Below are 15,202 nucleotides of genomic sequence, written 5' to 3' on the forward strand. Positions count from 1 at the left end.
CCCCCTACCAGGAATTTCCCCCCTTACTTATCAAGATTCTATGCATCATAAATATTGAAAGACACTGCTTTCATGGCTTTTTGAGGAAGAGAGGTTCAAAGTCTCATGAATGTCTGAAAGAAAAGAAATATCATCATCTCTGTTTTAGCTGGGTAACCCCTATTTTTAAACAGTGTTTCCTGATTCTAGATTCTCCCAAAATAAATTCCTGATGAAGGGCTTTTGCCTGAAATGTCGATTCTCCTGCTCTTTGGATGCTGCCTGACCTGCTGTACTTTTCCAGTGCCATATTCTCAACTCTAACCTCTGGCATCTGCAGTCCGCACTTTCACCTTTTTTCTACATGCATCTTGTCAAGGCACCTCAGGATTTTAAATGTTTCAGTTAAGTCACTTCTTACTCGTCTAAACTCCAACAAGTAGAAGCAGAGCCAGTCTAACCTTTCCTTCAAGACAGCATGTCCATGATTAATCGAAACCTTGCCTACATACAACCCATCCCTTTGTAGACTTCTAATGTCCTCTTCACAAATTAGTTTCCGACTTATCTTTGTGTCATCATCAAATTTAGCAACCAAACCTCCGGTCTCTTCATTTAAATCATTTACATAAACAGTAAAAAGTTCTGGTCTCAACACTGACCCCACTGTCACACCACTCATTATATTACATAGACCAGAAACTAGATTGAATGTATTTGAACCAAATTCTGAGACCAGTATTCTATGGCACTAACTAAAGAACAGACTATACTCAATCTGGTTTTGACCAACAGGATGGGATTAATTGCTGACATAATGGTGAAAGTGCCTTCGAATAACCACATGAACGAATTTTACATGCTGACTAATACCTGGAATGAGAGCATTGCCCCTAAGGAAAGGGTAGACAAGCTAGACCTGTATTCCCTGGAGTTTAACAGAGCCAGACGTGACTTGATTGGAATGTATAAGATCCTGAGGGAAATTGAACAGGTAGATGTGGAAAGGATTTTTTTTTCTTGTGGTAGAATCTAAGACTAGGGATCCTAGCTTAAAAATCAGTTATAAGTTATAACTGATCAGTTATAAGGATTGCTATTACCTACTGGAACCTTCCCTGTGAGGTCATTATTTACCCATCTTGCTTTTTTGGTCACCATAGTTGAACCAGAGTAAGGGCTACTCTCTCATTAGAGAGAAGCCACTGGTGGCGATTTAACCTGAGGGCCATCAGACCTCAGGTAAGAGAAGAGGTTGGGAAGGAGAGTCCTTCATGGTAACCTCAAACCGGTGATGGGAAATGAACCCAAGCTGTTTGCATCACACTACTCTGTAAACCAACAATCCAGCCAACTGAGCTAAACCGATTACCCCTATTGTTATACAGTAACAGAACTAGTAAAGGCATCTCTCTGGTTGGCTCCAAAATGTACTGTTATGAGAAATTATCCTGAAACCTTTCTAATAATATGCCCCCTGCTAGGCTACCTTTGCCCATCTGACTTTTCCAGACAAAAGTCCCCCACAATTATCTTCACACCATTCTGACAAGCACCCATTACTTCTTTCTTCATATTCCATCTTCCTGTGTGGTTACTGATAGAGGGCCTATTCACCAATCCCACAAGTAACTTCTTGCCTTTATCATTTCTCAGTGTAACTTGAACCACTTCTACATCCTCCTTACTTGATTTTAGGTCATCCCTGTCTATTGTGCTAAAAGCATTATTAATTAACAGAGCCACTTCTCTATCTTTTCCTACTTTCTGTCCTTTCTAAATTTTGATTGTGATGCCCCAATCTATGTCATTTTATGTCTGTAATAACTCCTGAATTATGTTTACTTGTTTCTCTTTGCATTATTAATTCTTCTGTTTTATTTTGAATGTTGGGTGCTTTCAGATATATAGCCTTCAGTTATGTCTTTTTACTACTCTTGTAACTTTTAGCCTTGTCTGTTGATCTATTCTTAGATTTATACTCTAGGGTGGGTTCTCATTTCCCATATTAATACCTTACTCTCTTACTTTGTCTTTATTATTTGATTTACCACACCTTCCCAAAATTGAGTGCGTGCCCCACAATTTATTGATTTTTTAAAATATTTTTATTGGAAAAACATTTTTCTTTACAAAATTATAAAATTACAAAAATATGAAAATATAACATTGTAACAACAAAAACACCAATAACAATAAACAATAAACCAACTACTCTACTAAAGAACTCACAACTACACTCATGACACATCAATAAATAAATAATAAATTAATAATGCCGCTTAGCAAGACCTCAGCTCTCAACCTTCAAGAGCATCAATTATTAAACCCACATTTGCTCGAAATTCTTCCTCTCAGGACATTAGGCTTACTAAGCCAAACTACCATGACTAGACAAAAGTGCTAATTAAAGTGGCGGATAGATCTCCTTCCGAATAATTCAAAAATGGCTGCCATGGCCTATCAAAATTGTCCATTTTCAGGTGCACCATGTTTGTAAGAAAGTCCAAAGGAATGCGTTCCATAATTAACTTACGCCACCCGACAGACCGGGGGGTTCTCAGACAGCCAGCACATCAGAATTTCCTTCCTCGCACAAAAAGTGAGGATGCTAAAAAGCTTTCTCCCATGTACATCTAAGGGAAATAAATTCAGCAAATTCAGGAGAAGAGAAACCGGGTCCACCTTGACTTTGGTCCCCGAGACCCTCTATTACTCCTGCCGCAGCACTCCAATACATACGGAGCCGGCAGCAGGACCACAAACAATGAGTGAGGGTACCTTATTTATTTTACATTGGGGCACATTGAAGATGCACCCTGCTTAGATTTTGCAAGACAATCTCGAACCAGATGAGCCCTATGAAGAATCTTTAACTGCATAGCATGGATCCTATTACATATTGAAATCTTCCTTCCACTCTCACAAATGTCCTCCCAAGATTCCGGAGTGATCTCCACTCCTAACTCTCTCTCCCAGACCTCCCGTAATTGCTCGATGTCACCAAAGGAACCTCCCCCCAACAATTCACAGAGAGTACTCACTGAAAGAGGGCTCTTAGCCTGAACCATCCTCTTTTCTGTATCAGATCTATAACATTCAGTTAGTCTCTTTATGGATAAAATCTCTCAACTGAAAAAAAAGCGGAAGAGGTCCCTGCTTGATAATCCATACTTATGAGTTAATTGATCAAATGACATAAGCGTTTCACCTTCAAACAGGTCACCCAAACAAGAGCCCTCCTATCTGCCCAGGACTTAAACCCAGGATCCATTGTCCCAGGCTGGAAACCTGGCATACTGTGGGAGTGTGGAAAGATGTTTTAGATATAATACCCTCCATTTGTCTCATTGCCCTTCACGCTTTGACAATGTTAATAACTACTGGATTGCGGCAATGTTCCGCAATTATCCTCATTTTATCCAGAAACAGCAGGTTAATAAGAGGGAGGCTTGGGAGGCCTCAATGTCCAACCATATCAACACCGAGACTTCACAGGCCCAATCACTCACTAAAGATAAAAGGGAGCTCATTTGATATCTTCTGACATCCGGGAGATCCATTCCTCCCAACCCCTGGGGCATTTGTGATTTTGTAAACTTGATAAGGGGACGCGTATGGAGTCAAATAAAAGAACTAAACCAACACTTAATTTCTGAAACATTTGTCTCAGACAAAGCAGGGGAAGCAACCACAGAGGGTATAATAAGCAAGGGAGAACATTCATTTTAACAAGAGCAACTCGACCTAGCCATGATATTGCAAGGGCCACCCCCACCGTCTTTGAAGGTCTTGTTTAATCTTGTCAAATAAATGAACAAAATTAGCCTTGAAAAACTGATCAAAGCTAGGGGTAAGAGAGAGGCCCAAATAAAGAAAACTTCCTGTGCCCACTTAAAGGTGAACCCACCTTCAATGTCTGGCATTCCCCTAAGACCCCACCTCCCATAGGTATAGCCTCTGATTTTGAAAAATTGATCTTGTAACCTGAGAAAAAGCCAAATGAATTAATACATTGTATCAAAAAGGGCACCGAACCTGCCGGGTTCGAAAGAAAAATGAGAACATCATCCCTATCTTTGGGGCAGCTATATTAGGGTCCCCACGAATGGCCTCTGCCAATGGTTCAATCACCAATGTGAAGAGCAAAGGTGAGAGGGGACAGCCTTACCGACTGCCCCTACCAATGTTAAAATTATTTGACCTTATACCATTAGTGAAAATCGCAACCAAAGGATCACTGCAAAGGACCCTTGCCCATCTAGTAAACACTTCACCCATGCAAAACTGCCTCAGAGTATAAAAAAGATATGGCCACTCCACACAGTCAAACACCTTCTCTGCATCCAAGGAAACCACCAACCCTTGAACTGACTGTTGCTGGCACACTTCAGTTATGTTAAGCAGTCACCTAACATTATTAGAAGATCTGTGACCCTTTATAAAGCCTGTCTGATCCTCCTTAACAATAGGGGGCAACACCCTTTCCAAGCTCAATGCCAGAATGTTGGATAAAATTTTAAAATCAGAGTTTAAAAGCGAGATGGGTCTGTAAGAAGCACAGTCTTCCGACTCTTCCCGTTCTTGAGGATAAGAGAGATAAGAGAAATCTCAACTATATGAATAGTTATACATGTCTAGCATCGGTCATGAGAGTATGTTTACAAATTCTTTCTAAAACTCAAAGGGCAAGCTATTAGGGCCAGGGGCCTTTCCACGTTGAAGTTGCCTCACTGCCTCCTGTATCGCTTGTGCAGTTAGCGCAGCACTAAGGAGAGACACACCAGGAAGATCCAAATTCCTAAAAAAAACTTCATTTTATCCCATATGTCCTCACAGCACTTAGACTGGTAAAGTTCAGAGGAAAACCTCCAAAATGCCTCATTGACCTTTTTAGCATCGTAAGTAAGAGTCCCATTCCCTTCCCTAATAGAAGCAATAGACTGGGAAACATTCTTCTTCCTGACCAAATATGCCAAGTATTTACCCAGTCTATCACCATGCTGAACACCCTCTGCTTCGCGTTAGCATGGTGTTTAAGGTGGATTGGAGAGCTGTGATCTATTGCAGCTTAGTCACTGACAGTCTACTGTAATATGCAGTCTCAGCTGCCTTCAGTCGTCCTCAAGCAGATGTTCCTGCTCTCCCTTCTGTCACTTCTGGCTGGCAGAATATGAGATAATTATCCCTCTATCATATGCCTTAGCAGTCTTCTAAAGAATGGACAGATTACTAGCTGTACCTGAGTTGGTGGCCAAAAAAGCTTCAAATTCCCGAGAGAAGTATTCTACAAACTTGCCGTCCTTGAGGATGAAGGGATCCATTCGCCAGCACCATCACATCACCCTTAATCTTAACCATTAAATACGCCACAGCATGATCTGAGATGGCAATATTTCCAATCGAACCCCAAATCTAAAAAAAAGCCGCAGAGTTAGGAAATAATCAATCCTTTTGTGGCATTTATGAGGAGTGGAAAAGAATGTAAAATCCCTGCTCGTAGGGTGTAAACATCCCCAAACATCTACCAACCTGAGGTCCACACTAGATCACCCAACTGCTTAGATTTTGAAGAAAGCTTTGGGAGGCCTTTGGACATTCTATCCAGCACAGAATCCATAAGGCAATTAAAGTCCCCCCTCCCCCCCATAATAATATGCTGTGATGCCAAGGCCATCAGCTTAGTGCATCAGTCAGAAATTTAAGAGGGTGGGCCGGGGGACAGTAGACATTTAAAAGAACATATTCCTCGCCATGAATAAGGGCCTTAAGAATAACAAACCGACCATACTCACAATCTATTAAATTAAATGGGAGACCCTTCCGGACAAGTATTATCACTCCTCTATTCCTAGTACTAAAAGATGAGAAAAACAAGCAATCAAACCCACCCTGCTGTATCTTCAAGTGTTCCTTGTCATTAAGATGAGTCTCTTGTAACAGGGCAACATCCACACTCTTCTTTTTAAGGGTCAATAGCACTATTTTTCTTTTAAATGGTGAATGAATCCCTCTGGTATTCCAGGTGCACTGTTTAAGAATGCTGCTAACCATGATCCTTTACAATCACCTTTGACCTGCCGAGAGGAAGAATTTGTCTTACAACACGCTGAGCATACTCAAAAGCACACTAATAGAGTCTATTTACAAAAAAACCTAACTACAAAACCCGGAAGGTACCTAATGTGGGACTCTACACTTTGCCCACAGAGGACGCTTGCATTTCCCACACACCTCCATCCCCTACTTCCAGCTCAAACCACATCCCAAACCTAAGCAATGGAAGAAACTAAACAAAGGACATTGTAAACACAAAGGTATAACAAAAACAGTGAGCACTCTGCCCACCCACCACAATATATCAATACTACTCCAGCTCAGAGAAACAAACACCAACAACAGCTTCTTTGGGAAAAGAGTGAAAATACAAGAAATAAAAGCAAAACAAAAAAAAACCCAGACACTGTTGTCCATGTCCATACATATATCTACATTATTTTAAGGTGTCCAAGAAGTTTTTGACTTGCTCCAAGGAATGAAATATCTGCACAGTCTCCTCGTAAGTAATACGAAGCACCGCTGGGTATCTTATTTGAATATTGAATGTCGAGGTCCTTTAACCTTCTCTTAACCTCATCAAACGAATTCCTTTTATGAATCACTGCTGCAGAAAATTCCTGAAAAAACATTATCTTAGTTCCCTGATAGGTCAGGGCCTACAGATCTCTCCCCAACCTTCTAAAAGTTTCCATGACTCTCTGCTTATCCCTGTAGCATTGAAGTCGTATCAGAGCCGGGCAGGGGTGCAGATAACTGAGTGGATCTGCATACCGCAGTCCGGTGAGCTCTGTCAACCTTCACCCGGTCCGCCTCGGCATCCCAGCCAAGACATTCCCAGCCCAGTCTTCAAAAACAACTTGCTGGCTGCCCACCTTCTACTCCCTCTGGCAGGCCGACGACTCAGATATTTTTCCTCCTACCTCTATTTTCCAGGTCATCAACTCGGTCAGTCAGGGTCTGAACCTACTTCTCTAGGGCATGGATCAGCCCCGCCGAGGACTCAACCTCAATCTCCGATGCCACGGTCTGCCGCTCAACATCTTCAACTCGCTTCCGGAGCCCTTCCAACTCCTCCTCATGCTTTTGCAGCATGGCTGAGATGGGCTCCAGTTGATTACAAGTCTCCTTCCCCATCTCCTGGATCAGCTGTTGGATCGCTCCGAGTTCCTCCCCGATGTGCTGCTGTGTGGGCACTTCTTTCACAGCTGCAGAGGGAGCTACAGCTGCTTTCCAAGTTGCAGTCTCAGGCCCACCCACTGTTTTCGAGTGTCCCAAGTGTTGAGACTTGGCCGTTCGCTTTCCCTTAGTTATCCTCGCATGCTTGAAAAAGGATTAAAATGGTTGTTTTACCATTTAACAATAATTTTTTCCAAAAGGTGGGGGGGTGAGAAAATATTACTATCTTGGGTTGAGGTGCAGAGCTCAGCAAGGCTGATCTATTCAGATCACTGCCATCTTGAATTCTCCCCCCCCTCCTACATTTTATTTAAAAATCCTTTCTATTTCCCTAGTTATGCTACTCAATAGAACTTTGGTGTGAGCATGGTTCAGGTGTCGACTGTCCCAACAGTATAGCCCCATTTTCCTACACACTGGAACCTAGTTCTACTGTACCAGTCTTTGAGTTATGCTTTTATTCTCTAATCTTGCTTGCCAATGCCAAATTGAATGTACCTTAGGTGATAATCCAAAGCTTATAACCATTAAGGTTCTGCTTCTTAATTTTATGCCAAGCTCTTCAGAAAAAAAAAAATTGGAGGTTTCTTTTTTCGTTCTGTTTTTGTCTCCATGGACCACACTGACTGAATCTCATCCCTACTACTTTAAATTCTTCTCCAGCCCTGAATAGGTGTTCTGAACTCAAGTACCAGACAGGAAACAATGTCTTTTGAACTCTCACTCTTTGTTTCAGAGAATTGTCTCAACTCTTTGGCCATACTGTCTACTACTACCACTACATTCTGTTTTGCTCCTCCCATTTTAATGACTTCTTGTACCGCAGTGGTCAGTCAGCTCGACCACTCTTTAGTCCCTACTCTCATCCAAACAAGCTGAAAGAATGTCAAGCCTGTTGAAAGACTGCAAAGGTTGAGGCTCCTGCACTGCTGTCCTCTGCGTCCTCTTACTTGCCTCAGTTACAACCACACTCGTCTGCCTCTGGCTACGTAACCAATCAGAAGATCCTGTTCTAATGTGTATGACAGCCTACTGGTACAAAATATTCAAGTTACTTTCCCCCTCACTGATGTGACACAGTGTTTGCAGCTCAGGTCTCCACTCTGAGCTGAAATTCCTTGAGCCACAAACATTTACTGATGACGTGTATAACCTGTATCATACTGGCATCCAGGAACTCCCATGTGTTGCTCCAATGACAAGTTACCTGTCCTACCATTTTTAATGTGTTTTCATTTGTTACTTTATTATTTTATTCCATTATTAATTTTCATGTATTTTAGGAAGCTTAACACCAGCTGTTGTACTATCTTTGAACCTTGGAAATAGAATGGACCATGACCACTTCTGATATCCTCACCCAACAGCTATCCTCATCTCCTGTAATAGTGTAAGAACCAACTTTAATATGGTGAAGAAAATTAAAAAAAAAAAGCACCTGTTTCTCCTATTTCCCAAATCTCTTACTCACCTAACTCTTAGTTATAGAGTCATAGAGTCATAGGTACCCTTCGGTCCAAACCGTCCATGCCAACCAGATATCCCAACCTATCTAGTCTCACCTGCCAGCACCCGGCCAATATCCCTCCAAACAGTATCAATTCATATACCCATCCAAATGCCTGTTAAATGTTGCAATTGTACCAGCTTCCACCACTTCCTCTGGCAGCTCATTCCATACACATACCACCCTTGTGTGAAAAAGTTGCCCTTAGGTCTCTTATATATCTTTCCCCTCTCACCCCTAAACCCAAACTTGATTGAGCTTTTTGAAGAAGTAACAAAGAAGGTTGATGAGGGCAGAGCAGTAGATGTGATCTATATGGACTTCAGTAAGGCGTTCGACAAGGTTCCCCATGATTAGCAAGGTTAGATCTCATGGAATAAAGAGAGAATTAGCCATTTGGATATAGAACTGGCTCAAAGGTAGAAGACAGAGGGTGGTGGTGGAGGGTTGTTTTTCAGACTGGAGGTCTGTGACCAGTGGAGTGCCACAAGGATCGGTGTTGGGTCCTCTACTTTTTGTCATTTATATAAATGATATGGATGCGAGCATAAGAGGTACAGTTAGTAAGTTTGCAGATGACACCAAATTTGAAGGTGGAGTGGACAGCGAAGAGGGTTACCTCAGATTACAACAGGATCTGGACCAGATGGGCCAATGGGCTGAGAAGTGGCAGATGGAGTTTCATTCAGATAAACGCGAGGTGCTGCATTTTGGGAAAGCAAATCTTAGCAGGAGTTATACACTTAATGGTAAGGTCCTAGGGAGTGTTGATGAACAAAGAGACCTTGGAGTGCAGGTTCACAGCTCCTTGAAAGTGGAATCGCAGGTAGATAGGATAGTGAAGAAGGCGTTTGATATGCTTTCCTTTATTGGTCAGAGTATTGAGTACAGGAGTTGAGGTCATGTTGCGGCTGTACAGGACATTGGTTAGGCCACTGTTGGATTATTGCGTGCAATTCTGGTCTCCTTCCTATTGGAAAGATGTTGTGAAACTTGAAAGGGTTCAGAAAAGATTTACAAGGATGTTGCCAGGGTTGGAAGATTTGAGCTATAAGGAGATGCTGAACAGGCTGGGGCTATTTTCCCTGGAGTTAGGAGGCTGAGGGGTGACCTTATAGCGGTTTACAAAATTATGAGGGGCATGGATAGGATAAATAGAGAAAGAGTTTTCCCTGGGGTGGGGGAGTCCAGAACTAGAGGGCATAGGTTTAGGGTGAGAGGGGAAAGATATAAAAGAGACCTAAGGGGCAACTTTTTCATGCAGAGGTTGGTACGTGTATGGAATGAGCTGCCAGAGGAAGTGGTGGAGGCTGCAACATTTAAGAGGCATTTGGATGGGTATATGAATAGGAAGGGTTTGGAGGGATATGGGCCGGGTGCTGGCAGGTGGGACTAGATTGGGTTTGCATATCTGGTCGGCATGGACAGGTTGGACTAAAGGGTCTGTTTCCATGCTGTACATCTCTATGACTCTATGACTCTTTGCCCTCTAGTTATGGACTCCCTGACCCCAGGGAAAAGACTTTGTCTATTTATCCTATCCATGCCCCTCATAATTTTGCAAACCTCTATAAGATCACCCCTCAGCCTCCGAGACTCCAGGGAAATCAGCCCCAGCCTGTTCAGCCTCTCCTTATAGCTCAAACCCTCTATCCCTGGCAACATCCTTGTAAGCCTTTTCTGAACCCTTCCAAGTTTCACAACATCTTTCCAATAGGAAGGAGACCAGAATTGCACATAATATTCCAACAGTGGCCTAACCAATGTCCTGTACAGCCGCAAAATGACCTCCCAACTCCTGTACTCAATACTCTGACCATAAAAGAAAGCATACCAAATGCCCTCTTCACTATCCTATCTACCTGCAACTCCACATTCAAGGAGCTATGAACCTGCACTCCAAGGTCTCTTTGTTCAGCAATACTCCTGAGGACCTTACCATGAAGTGTATAAGTCCTGCTAAGATTTGCTTTCCCAAAATACAGCACCTTGCATTTTCTGAATTAAACTCCATCTGCCACTTCTCAGCCCATTGGCCCATCTGGTCCAGATCCTGTTGTAATCTGAGGTAGCCTTGTTCGCTGTCCACTACACCTTCAAGTTTGGTATCATCTGCAAACTTACTAACTGTTGTCTGCTCCAAAGTCACACTCACTGTTAGGTTGCACTGAGATGCCTGTGTTTGTATGCTCAGGTTAAGTCGGCCGTAGACACAAAACAAAAGGTTATGCTGCTGTGGTTCTGTTTGCCGAGCTGGAAGTTTTTGTTGCAAACGTTTCGTTCCCTGTCTAGGTGACATCCTCAGTGCCTGGGAGCCTCCTGTGAAGTGCTTCTGTGGTGTTTCCTCCGGCATTTATAGTGGCCTGTCCCTGCCGCTTCCAGTTGTCAGTTTCAGCTGTCCGTTGTCGTGGCCGGTATATTGGGTCCAGGTCTATGTGTTTGTTGATGGAGTTTGTGGATGAATGCCAAGCTTCTAGGAATTCCCTGGCTGTTCTTTGTTTTGCTTACCCTATAATGGTAGTGTTGTCCCAGTCATATTCGTGTTGCTTGTCGTCTGCGTGTGTGGCTACTAGGGATAGCTGGTCGTGTTGTTTCGTGGCTAGTTGATGTTCGTGGATGCGGATCGTTAGCTGTCTTCCTGTTTGTCCTATATAGTGTTTTGTGCAGTCCTTGCATGGAATTTTGTACACTACATTAGTTTTGCTCATGCTGGGTATCGGGTCCTTCGTTCTCCATCAACAAACATATCGACCTGGACCCAATATACCGGCCCATATGGTAGTGTGGCTAGTCCTTTGGGTTGCGGCATGTCCTCATTCTGTTGTCCCTCCCTTAGGCATCTGTTGATGAAATTGCGAGGATATCCGTTTTTTGCGAATACCTTGTATAGGTGTTCCTCTTCCTCTTTTTGCAGTTCTGGTATGCTGCAGTGTGTTGTGGCCCTTTTGAACAGTGTCTTGATGCAACTTCGTTTGTGTGTATTGGGGTGGTTGCTTTCATAGTTCAGGACTTGGTCTGCGACCACTAGGACTTATAACAGCACACAAACCAACAGCCACTCTCAGACAACAACTCACCAAAACTAGGGACCCGATACCCAGCATGAGCAAAACTAACGTAGTGTACAAAATCCCATGCATGGACTGCACAAAACACTATATAGGACAAACAGGAAGACAGCTAATGATCCGCATCCACGAACATCAACTAGCCACGAAACAACATGACCAGCTATCCCTAGTAGCCACACACGCAGACGACAAGCAACATGAATATGACTGGGCCAACACTACCATTATAGGGCAAGCGAAACAAAGAACAGCCAGGGAATTCCTAGAAGCTTGGCACTCATCCACAAACTCCATCAACAAACACATAGACCTGGACCCAATATACCAGCCACTACAGCGGACAGCTGAAACTGACAACCGGAAGCGGCAGGGACAGGCCACTATAAATGCCAGAGGAAACACCACAGAAGCGCTTCACAGGAGGCTCCCAAGCACTGAGGATGTCACCTAGACAGGGGACGAAACGTTTGCAACAAAAACTTCCAGCTCGGCGAACAGAACCACAGCAACGAGCACCCGAGCTACAAATCTTCTCACAAACTTTGAAAAGGTTATGCTATTTTCCTTCTTTAACTAATTTCTCCCCACTGCAGAGCTTCTACATCTCTGTTTAGCTCAGGATGAAGTTTAAAACTTAAGCAAGCAGCACTATGTTTCTTCACTTGTTGTGCTTTGAAATTGTTCAAATGCCAAGTGATCATTGATTAATCCCTTGGGTTATTCACAACCCATGTCATACAGAAAAGTCCACTCACTGTCACTTTGACATGACAGTGATAATGAAATATATATTCTGAACCAGAGAACAACTGAAAAATATAGTACCTTTGTGTTCCAACTAATCTCAAAATCAGTAGATGCACTCAGTAAACCAATGGTGGGGGTAAATAGAGGCAGCAGCTATGTGACGTGTCACTCATCACATGGTATCATATACATTTGAGGACAGGTGTAGCAAAACCCACCCTCACAATGGCACACAGCAAGAAGTAATAACTGGTGTTTCAACAACTTATTTAGGATTAATAATTTATTACAACTGTCAGATATCATTGAATTTTGGATCCATCAGCAATTCCCCTGTGTTCTTTTAATTTTCTCCAAGATGAATGAAGAGACAGATGTGATATTGATATGTTTATCTGTATTATTTAGTATCTCACACACTGTTAAGGAAATGGATTGCAGAAAATGGGTAAGAATATGCCACTGGACTCTGCTGAATAACATTGACTTGAAAATCTTTGATGTTATTTTTATGATACTCTCAGGATGAATGTCAATGTGAGAATGGTCATTAGACCTATCTAACCTTATCCATCCCAAAAAAAGTATAGTTACCATCATCGCAGCATTTGTTTGTTAAATCACTCCGGGATTATTATCTTTATTGTCTGATACAGAAATCCTTGTATGTCGACGGATCATTTTGTGAACAATAGTTTCCTGATATTAGACTTAATATGACCTTTTACCAGCTAGTTCTTGGGCCCATTGTTCTATTATCGAGGTTCAGTTTGAAGTGTAGGGATTGTCAATTTAAGATTCCTTCTGATGTAGGTATTGGCAAGCAAGGGGAAAACTGGGGAACAAATGAGTCAACAAGATGGACCCCCAGCACTTAAGTGTGGCAGACAAGGTCAGCTGAGCTCATGATAGTTTCAAGGTGAGAAAAATGGAGTTCAGGGTGATTTGGCAATGGCAGACCTGCTCATCCAATTTTTTGTCCTTCATTCTGATTTAAGAAACAATTTCAGGTGGAATTATAGAGAAAAATCCAGCATTTAAGGCTCTATTTTAACATTCACTGCCTGGCATAAACCAGGCATAGAGCCAGTTAAATTAAATTGAGAAAATCCAAACCCAAATTGTCATTTGAAATTGTAGGCAGCAGGGACACTTACTGCTGATCATATAGCATCACCTTCAATTCTCTTGCCATCTGTTCTGACATGACATTGGGAGTCATGTTGCAATAGTGCCAAGCTCGTTGGCCTGTGTTAACAGAATTACCTTCAGTGGTAGCCCATCTTACAGAGAATTACATAGCTTTTACAGTGCATCCACTCCTGTATTTGTGTTGCATTTTACTTTAGCAAACCCCATCATCCTTCTCTTCCTTTCTCCCTCACGTACTTAAACACATCAATATGCCAGATTACCTGTGATCCAGGAAACTCAGTCAGGGTACAACGGAATGAACAGATGTCCTCCTTTATTCTGTCTCTAAACGAGTGAATCTGAGGGTGAGGATCAGCCATGACCCTTTCAATAATAGAGCAGTCTTGAGATGGCCTAATACCCCATGTTCAAAGAAATTCCCACCTGATCTATTGCTATTGTGTGCTTAAAAAAGTTTGAGAATTGTGTTGACTCATCAGCGGCTATATACTGTAGCTCATACCTATTAAACACTTGGGCTAGGACTCCCTCAAGTGTACTTAACTCAGGAATGTCTTGCTCATTAAGAGAGGATGTATGGTCTCAGTAATTTGAGAAGAATTTGAACCCATGTCAGAGATTCAAAACAATATAAGTTCACACCCAGTCTCTTCTCTCCCAATAATTTATGTTAAAATGACAGAATTACAGTAAGTTTAATTGGAGTGTTAATGCAGTCCTTTGGAAATGTAATCCCTACTTTGTGTTCCTATTCTTTTCATTAGAGACAAGCAACATAATCCACACCCATTTCTAACAAACACAAATTTCCAATCTGAAATATCAATGAAAATCAATCAAAAACAAGAAAGCACCAAGGGTGAAATGGAGTGTCAAAGTGATGCGACAGAGAAGAAGGTGAGTGTTAATTATGCGATCCTGGTACAACACCATTCCTCTCTCAGCTACCTCCCCCCAGCCCCACACCCCCTCCTATTTATCTCTCCACACCCTCTGTTCATAAGCCTCATTTTTGGTAAAGGGCTCTTGCCCGAAACGTTGATTCTCCTGCTCCTTGGATGCTGCTTGTCCTGCTGTGCTTTTCCAGCACCACACTCTCAACGCTATTCCTCTGAAGCCAAGAGGGGAGCTGTCAGCTAACACTGAACATTCTATGTGCAGCAGTTAACCCATTTCTTACACTCTATTCCAGTATTTTATACACTAATATTATCTCTAATGTAGCATGCTAATTTTGTATGAGCCATGCCTTTTCTTAAGGAAAAAGTTCACAATGTCCTAATGCCTTTTCAGTAGGTAAACATATGTAAATGGTTAGTTCTGACTATTGGGAGGTACTCTACTGCATTCAAATGAATATAATACCACATAGTTTTCCAATAAAGCAATACAAACAAGGAGAGAGGATTTCTTCTGCGTAGCTTTATCAGAAATATGTGGGTCAGTTAGCTAAGTTGACAGCAACAGCATGAGGTCAATTCCTGCACTGGCTGAGCTTACTACAAAG

At 42.3% G+C, this 15,202-nt stretch overlaps 1 protein-coding gene across 3 annotated transcripts in view; it reads left to right on the forward strand.

Moving 5' to 3' along the window:
* LOC122556538 (protein Shroom3-like) overlaps positions 1–15,202 on the forward strand; it is a 79,435-nt gene that overhangs the window by 49,933 nt on the left and 14,300 nt on the right. For all 3 annotated transcript variants that reach the window (XM_043703315.1, XM_043703314.1, XM_043703316.1), the window contains exon 6: positions 14,460–14,592. In XM_043703315.1, coding sequence (XP_043559250.1) covers positions 14,460–14,592 — 133 coding nt within the window. The remainder of the gene's footprint in view (positions 1–14,459; positions 14,593–15,202) is intronic.

Source organism: Chiloscyllium plagiosum, chromosome 14 (genome assembly GCF_004010195.1).
Source record: "Chiloscyllium plagiosum isolate BGI_BamShark_2017 chromosome 14, ASM401019v2, whole genome shotgun sequence".
Taxonomy (NCBI): domain Eukaryota; kingdom Metazoa; phylum Chordata; class Chondrichthyes; order Orectolobiformes; family Hemiscylliidae; genus Chiloscyllium; species Chiloscyllium plagiosum.